Source organism: Hakea prostrata, chromosome 3 (genome assembly GCF_041222555.1).
Source record: "Hakea prostrata isolate BN-2017 chromosome 3, UWA_Hpros_2, whole genome shotgun sequence".
Taxonomy (NCBI): domain Eukaryota; kingdom Viridiplantae; phylum Streptophyta; class Magnoliopsida; order Proteales; family Proteaceae; genus Hakea; species Hakea prostrata.
In genome coordinates this window covers 38,358,869-38,368,357 of record NC_142602.1, presented here as the reverse complement: position 1 = coordinate 38,368,357, position 9,489 = coordinate 38,358,869, and the positions used below count along the sequence as shown (strand labels likewise).

The 9,489-nt window shown below is 34.7% G+C and overlaps 1 protein-coding gene across 1 annotated transcript; it reads right to left on the bottom strand.

The window, feature by feature from the left end:
• Nucleotides 1-1,380: 1,380 nt before the first annotated feature.
• On the bottom strand, nt 1,381-8,777 carry LOC149022198 (beta-glucosidase 18-like). The gene is made up of 14 exons (XM_089147568.1): nt 8,698-8,777; nt 6,649-6,715; nt 5,775-5,841; nt 4,506-4,564; nt 4,053-4,128; nt 3,878-3,952; nt 3,668-3,755; nt 3,328-3,580; nt 3,106-3,221; nt 2,591-2,840; nt 2,306-2,408; nt 1,971-2,079; nt 1,851-1,858; nt 1,381-1,595 (listed from the first exon to the last, which is right to left on the bottom strand). Exons 1-14 carry the CDS (start codon nt 8,775-8,777, stop codon nt 1,381-1,383), a joined length of 1,566 nt encoding a protein of 521 aa, XP_089003694.1.
• Nucleotides 8,778-9,489: the final 712 nt, after the last annotated feature.

Here is a 9,489-nt window from a genome sequence, read left to right as displayed (position 1 = left end):
CCATATGGATTTCTAGGTTAGGGTTTTGAGGGATTTCATATCCTTCCCCCCTTAAAAGAAATTTTGTCCTTGAAATTGGAAGCATACATGGGTTTCCAAAGAGAGGGATACTTCAATCTCATCTCTTCTTCTTCCTCCTAAGCAGCTTCTTCGGGGCTATGGTTCTTACACCGAATTTTCACCAGATTTTGACGGGCTCTTTATTATAGGTAAGATCAGCACCTAGACCTTCTAATTCTTGTTGGAAGAGATCTTAGGATTTTACACATATTGACGTAGCATCAATACGTTGAACACATCATGCACACTGATTAACGATAAGGGTAAGGCTAATCGTATGCAACCGGTCCAACCTTTTCAATATTCTCATATGGTTTGATGTACCGAGGGCTAAGCTTTCCTTTGATGTTGAATCCTATTACACCTTTTATAGGTGATACCTTAGAAAAGCTCTTTCCCCAACATGGAATTTCAGATCTGCCCTTCTTCTGGTTTGCATAAGACTTCGCCTTGATTGTGTTGTCTTGATCCTTTCTCTTATCATATCAACCATTGAACTTATAGCTTCTATCATCTCTGGACCTAGAATTTTTCTTTCACCAGTTTCGGTCCAATACAACAGGTTCTACAAGTGTGTCTAATGCTTTGAAAAAAGCCATGTAACAACCCCCGTATTTCTAACCTGGGATCCGTATTACAAGTGTGTCCAATGTTTTGAAATGAGCCATGTAACAACCCTCCTATTTCTAACATGGGATCTGTATTACAAGTGTGTCCAATGCTTTGAAAGGAGCCATGTAACACTAATTCATTCTCCCCTCTCAACATAAACTTGAGATTCATAGCATGTACTTTTTTTCATTTTTGTGCTAAAATAAATAGATTTTATAGAACTTCCAAGGAAATAATGGAAAAAGAATGTATATGGGGGTTGGGCGGGGGGTGGAAGAGAAGAATCCAGTGAAATGAAGGTAGATTTCCATTCCATCTGTGGCAGTGCCATCAATAGATAGAAAATTTACTTCTTCTGGAATTCTCTGAAATGAGTATGGCAATTGGCAACATAGAAGATTCTCCATATTAATGCATCAAAGAAGCAATTGTTACCAAGGGATCGAAGGATTCCCAATGAGCTTCACTACATAAACTGAATGACATTCTACAAGAATTTATTCAATTAAATCAAATTACATGAATCTCAGGCCCTCAAAGAACCGGAAACTTCAGCGAAGAAATCCACTGAAACACTCAGAATAAAACAATCGAAACTATTTACGTACGAACAAGATGAACTTCTAATTCTTCTAGTGCATGTATGGCTTGGGTTCCCCAGCACACATTCATCATCAATACCGGTATATATTTGACTGCCAAAATCAATTATGATAACATGCGTCGAATACCAATGACACTGCTTCTTGGTTCTTCCATCTTCACTCCATTAAGAAATTCTTTATACCATTTTGCAGATAATTTTGGTACTCTCTCTAATGTTTTGTAATTCACGTAATGAATTCCAAACCGTAAAGAATACCCATTTGTCCATTCAAAGTTGTCCATCAGAGACCATATGAAGTACCCCCTCACATCAGCTCCTTTCCTGAAAATATGATCAAATGCTACGATATTTATGCACTATACAATAAACATGGAAAACACCCTCTGAGCATGATGGTTGCAGCTAGAGTGAAGAAAAATTTTGACGATAAAGACAATGGGTACAAAGGTCATTGTGCCCTCCTCCCAATGTTGAATCCTAGCTCCACCTCGGAGGGCACGGCCTAAGTTCAAGGGAGAAGTCTCTTGTTGTCTCTGGCCATCCACATTGGCTTCTCTAAGAGTTGGAGCACCACCTTGCCTACCCAATTGTAGCCTATATATATAGGCCACAGTATGATTTGACCAGAAAAGAATTAAGGAAAATAAAAACAATAAAAGGGTTATATTGTTGTTCAATAATGATAACATACCTCATTGCATTGTTTAGGGAAGTCAAATAGCTATTTAGATAATCTGCTCTTTTTGTATCATTCAGGAACTCCTCCATTGGAGAATCGGGAGAGCTTGCATCACTATACCCTACAAATACGATTGAATTATTACCAAGTTACAAGTATATACGTATGCATAAAAGTAAAACATAAAAATAAATGATTTCGATATTTATTGCTTGTATCTATTGCTTTAGCAAAGATTCTACTAAAATACTCATAGTCTTAGTTATTTTAGCTTGGTCATAGAGGTGATTTGTGAAGAAGTCATGAATGAGAGATATAAATAGATCAACTAATTTATCATATCATACCATTTTCGGTAATAAACATTGGAGTGTTGTTATATCTTTCTTTGAAGTACATAACAATCTTCTCCATGCTAGCAGGAACCACATAAAAGTCTGGCATTGCTGTCTGGAAATAAACAAAAACATCATTATTAGTAAATAATGTATTTATATTAATGACTAATAGATAATGACATTAACAATAGTAGAAAAAGGTGTTCTCAATAAAAATGAACAACAACAAACTACCCTCAAGAGGACTAGAACCAGAAATATTATATCCAAAAGCTCAGCTTCTCTTTCACTTACAGGTTCTCCAATAAGACGACCATTTTTAGTTCCCGTGGGATTCACAAATCCATCACTGTGTGAAGTTATACTGTTGCATCGAGAGAACATACAATCTTGTGCATAGAGTGTTGTATAATGATTCAAGCCTATATAGTCTAATTTGTTTTTCAACTTTTCTTTTTCCTCAGGTGTGAAGGTTGGTAGTAATGGACCCAACATTTCACGCATTTCAGTAGGATAATCACCAAACATGATGGGATCCAATATCCTGTAAAAAATAAAGCACATAAAATACTTTAGAGGAATATAATTCAATCACAATTCTCGAAAGTAATTAGTGAACAAGAGCTTTGAAAAACTATCACAAGGTAATAATTAGTAAATACTATCAGAAGCTTTTAGATTGGCCCTTTTGTTTTCATCTTTTGAATCAGTATTCTCATCAATGTAATAACCACATGAGCAAAGATGCTGGGTTCTATCAACTAAGAAGTGATTATTACCATAAAAAAAATTAAGAAGAGATTGGTTACCATGCATGGAAGAAATCAACAGCTCGTTTAGCTGCTAAATAATCTGCTGGAACATCATTAAGTGGTTCATACCAAATTGCATTCATAACAATCCCAATCATACCTCCTTGCTTAACCTTGTTGAAGCCAATAATTAAATATGACCATATATTAATAAAAATTATAAAAATAAAAATGAATTAATACAAAATTGCTTGTATGCATGAGAATCTATAATATTACCTGGTATTTTTTTCTATAGATGTCTACTGCTGTGGCATGCGATAATATCATGTTGTGTGCTGCAATATATGGTTCATTTGCTGGGTTTCCAAAAAGACAAATTTTGGAGGGTTTGGTGCAATGGGTTGGTGGGAGATCCCCAGTGATGTAGCTGAGTTTTACTACAAGGTTTGGCTCATTCATTGTTGCCCAGTATTTCACTCTATCACCAAAAGCTTCGAAGCATACTTCTGCAAAATATGCGAAGTCCTTCCTGCATAAGAATATATGCAACAACATAAATTAATATATATCTTTTGAAACACTGAAAAACAATATTGTAAAGATGAAATAGACTTACTGTATTTCCGAGCTCAACCAGGAACTGTATCGATCTTCAAGTTCTTGAGGAAGATCAACATGATGCAACGTAACAAATGGTTGTATCCCTGTGAAATAGTTTTTGTTAATTTCTTCTTAATTTCAATTTCATTCCCCTCATTGACTCAGAAACAAAGGGAATTGACTTTAAAAAGGAAAAGATCAAATTAAAATAAGTAAGTTATTTTACCTTTCTGTAAGAGAGCATTAATTAGCTTGTTGTAGAATTCAATTCCTGCAGGATTGACTTGCCCAAATCTACCACCTGCATTTAAGAGAAAATTAATTCAAAGAAATCTATGTAAATACTCTCAATTAATGGTAAAAGAAAGCAAATAATTAAGGTTGGTCATTATGAAACTTACGTGGTAGGACTCTAGACCATGAAATGGAAAATCTATAAGAATTCACTCCAAGGGAATGCATTAATTCCACATCTTCCTGTTTGACAGTAAATTTTGAAATCGCATATACAAGCGTTAAATCTTTACTCAAATAATAATAATGACATGATTTACACAACCAATCTTGATCACAATAAAGTTTTGCCAAAAAAACTATTTTTCTCAAAAGAGTATTATTAGTTTTGAAAAATGAGAGCACGTGAATATCCATACCAAAACCCTGAGGGGTGGCTCAGTTGGCAAAAGACCAACGCTTCCACATAGGAGGTCAGAGTTCATATCCCCTCAGGGCTAGGGGCGAAGCCCCGCTTATATTAATTATACAAAGCTCCTTTGAGGATATAGTCGAGATGCGTGCAAGCTAGCTCGGATAAACCTCAAATCAAAAAAAAAAAAAGAAAAGAAAATCCATACCAAGTATCGATGATAGTGGTCATCCGAAACATCTCCGTTGCTTCCATCCTTGATACCCCCTATAAATTTGACAAAAGAAATTATTTTAGATAATAAATAGAGTAACTAATCATTCAACAATTGATCTTCAACAACATCTCCATTGTCTATTGCTTCTCTCAATTAGTCTAAGGTCATGAATGAATAAACCCAGACTGTTTATAGCCATTGTTATGGATGTCAACTACAATTACAATTTGGAATTGTCTCTAATAAGAGGGAAGGAGGCTCTATATTGGAGGGGCTATGTAAATTGTTGTTTTCCCCCCAAATGGGTACATATTCATCAACCTTTCGGAAAAGCTACCGATGCAAATAAAATTTAGAGAAAATTACATGGCACTCATTATTTTTTGGGTAAAACTAGTGACCACCTACTATTATCTTCAAATTAAATTATATATGCATAATTACAAGTTATCCACAGTTAAATTTTGTTGTTAAATGCGGATAAAATTACCTAAATGCCCTTACTCTTATTTAAGTCATTTAAAATTTGAATTTCATATTACCCAAATGCTCTTTGGGCAGGAAATGACAATAATGCCCCCAATTTAATACTCCCCATATCCAACTCTTAGGTGGGTGAAGGGATTCACCCATCTTCTACCTACACCCCCATGCCCTCACCTTGCCAAAGACCAGCTACCCCCACCTTTCTCTGCCCACGACCACTCCACCCCATCTTTAAGTTTTGAACACTGCAATTCTTTTTTTTTTTTTGGGAAAGCTAAACGACTCCTACCAGACCTTGTAGACGAACAAGAATGTGGGTGCCGAGTAATTTTAGAGATAATAGTGGATGGTCATTAGTTTCACCCTAGAAATAGTGAGTACTGTGTGATTTTCTCTAAAATTTAATATGCTAGAATATATCCATTCTAAGATGTTTTCTTTGTTAATAGCATGTCTGGTTATTTAATTTCCGCTCATATTTCTATTGAATCTGACCCATTGAATCAAAATTCATTAAAAATTAACGAAATACAGTTTGATTACTATGGCCTGAATCAAGGGTTTTTATACACTAGGGTCAATTTAGGGAAATATTTGATCGAAAAAAGAAAAACCTAGGGAAATCTATGGATTTGATCTCAAACCATAAAATAGATGAAGTAAATGATCTACCATTCTCTTATCCTTGATCTCCAAGTTGCATTTTCAGAAAATGAAGTAGGGTTTTTATTAATTTCAGTAAACTTTTGCAGAAGTAGTAGAAAGTGGAATCACCTGATTGATGTGTAAATACATCCCAATTGTTGAGGCTTTTATTATCTTCTAAGTAGGCACCTTCAATCTGGATATTTTAAAATAAAAGAAAGAAATTAAAACGTTTAATGAGATAATGATCAGAGCCTCTAAAAATGGTGTCTCATGCAATTAAGATAACAAATATCCATGCAATAGAAGTTCTTAATTTTATTTTATTTCTATGATAAATAGACCGTGACGTGCATAAATCAATTTTATTATATAGAATGTGAAAATCAAAATCGAACCTTCTCAAGAATAAGAACACATTTTCAAAACCAAAACTATCAGAATTTGGTTCAGTTTGGAATCTTGAGCGATTTTGTTTTCAAGTAGTGATTTTCACCACACATATAAATATTTAAAAACCAAGGACTAATCGGTATGAAGCCAACTGTTATGAGCTCAACTGAAAAGGTCAATCGAGCAAAGAAATCCACCACAACATGAAAAAAAAATGCTATATATTTCTTTCATTTCATGTAGTTTGGCATGCCTCCTATAAAATTAACGAATATAAAAAGTATTCAAAGATTAATATAAAATTAAAAATTTGACAAAATCAACCCAATATACAAAGAATATGTGATTAATCAAGATATTGCTATCAAGAGATTCGGAAAAAAAAGAAAAAACTTTCTCGTCAGGGTTCAATATTCTTGTACCAAAAGAAGGCAAATTCTATTGATATCCAAAATAAAAATAATACATATATTGAGTCTCCCAAGAAAAATAATGAGAACTTAGAAGTAGAGAGTTCGAGAGAGATTTCACCAAAAGAAAAAAAAAAAAAAAAAAAAAGAAAAAGAGAGAATTCTAAAACTATTTGTAGTTGTTTCGGATTTTCCATTACCTGATAAGCAGATGTTGCAGTTCCAAAAAGAAACGTTCGAGGAAATTGGTCACGCTGCAAGAGGCAGCTTGTGAAAGAAAAGAGTTGAGTTAAATAAACAGCTACAAAGAATAATTTCATCATGTTTGAAATGTTTAGTTGAAACCAAGTGAATTTCTTCTGATCTGTCTTGGGCTCTCTAGCTATGTATGCTTGATTGCTTTCATGGAATGATAAAGTTTATATAGAAATATCAAAAGAGAATTATGGTTTGAACGACTGCATGTAGAAGCAAATATCATTCTAGTACATTTTTCTTTCATGCAAAAATACCTTGTGCCTCATGCCACCTTTTTCTTTATTATTATTATTTATTATTATTACCATTATTATTATTACTATTGTTGTTGCTGTTGTTGTCGGAGCGAATTATTTATAAACCCCCCTTAGTTGCAAAGTATTAAGTTATTCACACCCTCTGAAATTCATTATATTATAAATATTCTCTTATACTATCCAACGTTTGTGTTTAAAAGGAAAAAGATATTTTACGCTTGTTGAATCTTCTAGAACAAAATTGAAAAAACACTTTAAAATAATCATATGATTGCTCTTCATCATCCCTCTTCTTGTTTTCTTTCTTTTTTGTTTTTCTTCCTTTTCTTTGAAGACTGAAACGTGTTTTAAGGTAGAGAAGGCAGCTTGGAGATTCTGAAATAACCCTATTATGCTTACATTAGGGATACGTTTTATATATAATTTAAAATCTAAGGGGTGTAAACATAAGAAAATAAATTTCAGGGAGTATAAATGTAATAGTTTGCTAATTCAAACATGTATATGTAATTTACGCTTATCATCATCATTATGTTAATGATGTGAATGTTAAATCTTCATGCCACTTTATTATTCTTTGTCGTTGAACATGTACTTTTATCATCACTTCTACAACCATTTATAAAAAAAATGACATTTTGTATTTTGGGGCCCTGTTTGATCAAAGTATACTTTTATAAGAAAAGAAAAAATTTCAAAACACCTCAAAATGAATAGCAAAAGAGTTTTTTACTTGTCACTTACTATAATGGTTAGGAGTGAAACTCAGGTTTTTCCACTATAGTGGTTTAAATTACATGTCACGCACTGACTAAATTACAAGTTACCTATAGTTAGATTTTGAACCAAAATTCTATTAAGTGAGTTGAAAAATGACTATAATACCCTTAGCAATAAAATGACGTAGTTAACCCCATTTAACCCTCCCATACCCACCCCTTAGGTTGGTAAAGGGACAATCCCTTCACCCATCTTCTATCTACACCTTGCTAGAAACTCCCCGACTCTTTCTCCATTTTTTTAAGAATCACTACAACAACAACAATAAGCCTTGTCTCAATTAAAAGGGGTTGGCTACATGGACTTTTGTCTTCCAATCAATTATGTTTGAGGCCATGCTAGATACAAGGCCTAAGCTAAGATATCATTTCTCACCACTTCTCTTAAGGTTATCTTAGGTATACCCCTAGTTCTTCTAGTTCCTTCAATCTGGATTATATCACTTCTCCATACAAGGGCATTTATAGATCTCCGTTGAACATGGTTATGCCATCTCAAATGACTTTCCTGAAACTTATCACTTATGAGAGCAACTCCCAAACCAACTCTAATATGATCATTCCTTATCTTATTCTTCATAGGTTTGCCACTCATCTTGTCACACCCCACTCGCTGGGTTCGGTTATCCACCTGACAACCCGTGGGTGGGATCCATCACAAGATCCACAGTCTTACCCATCAATAATAATAAATGCAAGAAATAGATAATCAAGAGCAAGAGCAAGTTCAATAATTAATCAAAGGGGTTACATGAGTCCAAATACTCCAATAACGAATCAAAGAAAGAATCAAATGAAAGTAATCAAGTTCAAAAGAAATATTGAGTTTAGCGGAAGCAATCAAATAAACTAAATTATCTTCTTTTTAGTTTCTTTCTCTAAATCTAAGGTCTTTTCTTCTAAAATAACAAGAAAGGGAGTCCTCCAGTTCTTCTCCAGGGACTTCTCAAAATGCCTGACGATCTGCCTTCTCTGACCATCAATGGGTGCTATAAGCGCACTCCAAGCATCTGCAGGAGGCTTCGTGGACCACATCTCCGTCTCCCACTTGCCACATCCTTTTCATGTGTGTGAAGTTCGGCCCAAATGGTACTTCTCGGGTTTCTGACAACGTACTACTATATGTATAGTATAATGTAACCTACAAAGAAATGAATGAGTTCTGACGAACTCAGTAAGGATAACACATTTCTCATACATATGTCAACACAATCAATAATGCATATATGAAATGAATGATATGCAATAATATGAATGCTAGTAAGATCTAACTATGGAAGTCTCTAGATAGTTGACATGCTTTAAGATATAACACCAGCCCTTTCCTCTGGGTAGGTCTAGTCACTCTGATCCCTCACTGACTGGTTACCTTTATTGGGATCCCAAGTAAAGGGGTTAAGTCCTCATTAGGCATCCATGGTTGGGGTTTAAGTCAACACTCTCTTACCACGACCATTGGCATGAGTACTAGCGCATGTCGGGGTTTCTAATCCAATGCAAGGTCATACTGGTAACACACTATATGAAGTCCAGATACTTCCCCTATGGCACTAACCAACTCGGTTCCGTATCCTTCGCAACCTAGGAATGAGAACCCTCACAGACTGGCTACCGCTGTTGAACTCCACTCCCTAACCCTATGGTCATCCACATATTATTGGGGCAAAATGTTCTCATGACCCCTCACAACTCCTTGGCCGCTACTTAGATGTCCATAAGGCCCAACCCTAACATATGCAACCCTACC

Coding starts and splice junctions, on each gene's coding strand:
- LOC149022198 (XM_089147568.1), bottom strand. CDS start 8,777: ATGTGGTCCACGAAGCCTCCTGCAGATGCTTGGAGTGCGCTTATAGCA. Junction 6,716..8,697: donor CAGAGAAGGCAGATCGTCAG/GCATTTTGAGAA, acceptor TTCTTTCACAAG/CTGCCTCTTGCAGCGTGACC. Junction 3,222..3,327: donor TCTATAGAAAAAAATACCAG/GTAATATTATAG, acceptor GGCTTCAACAAG/GTTAAGCAAGGAGGTATGAT.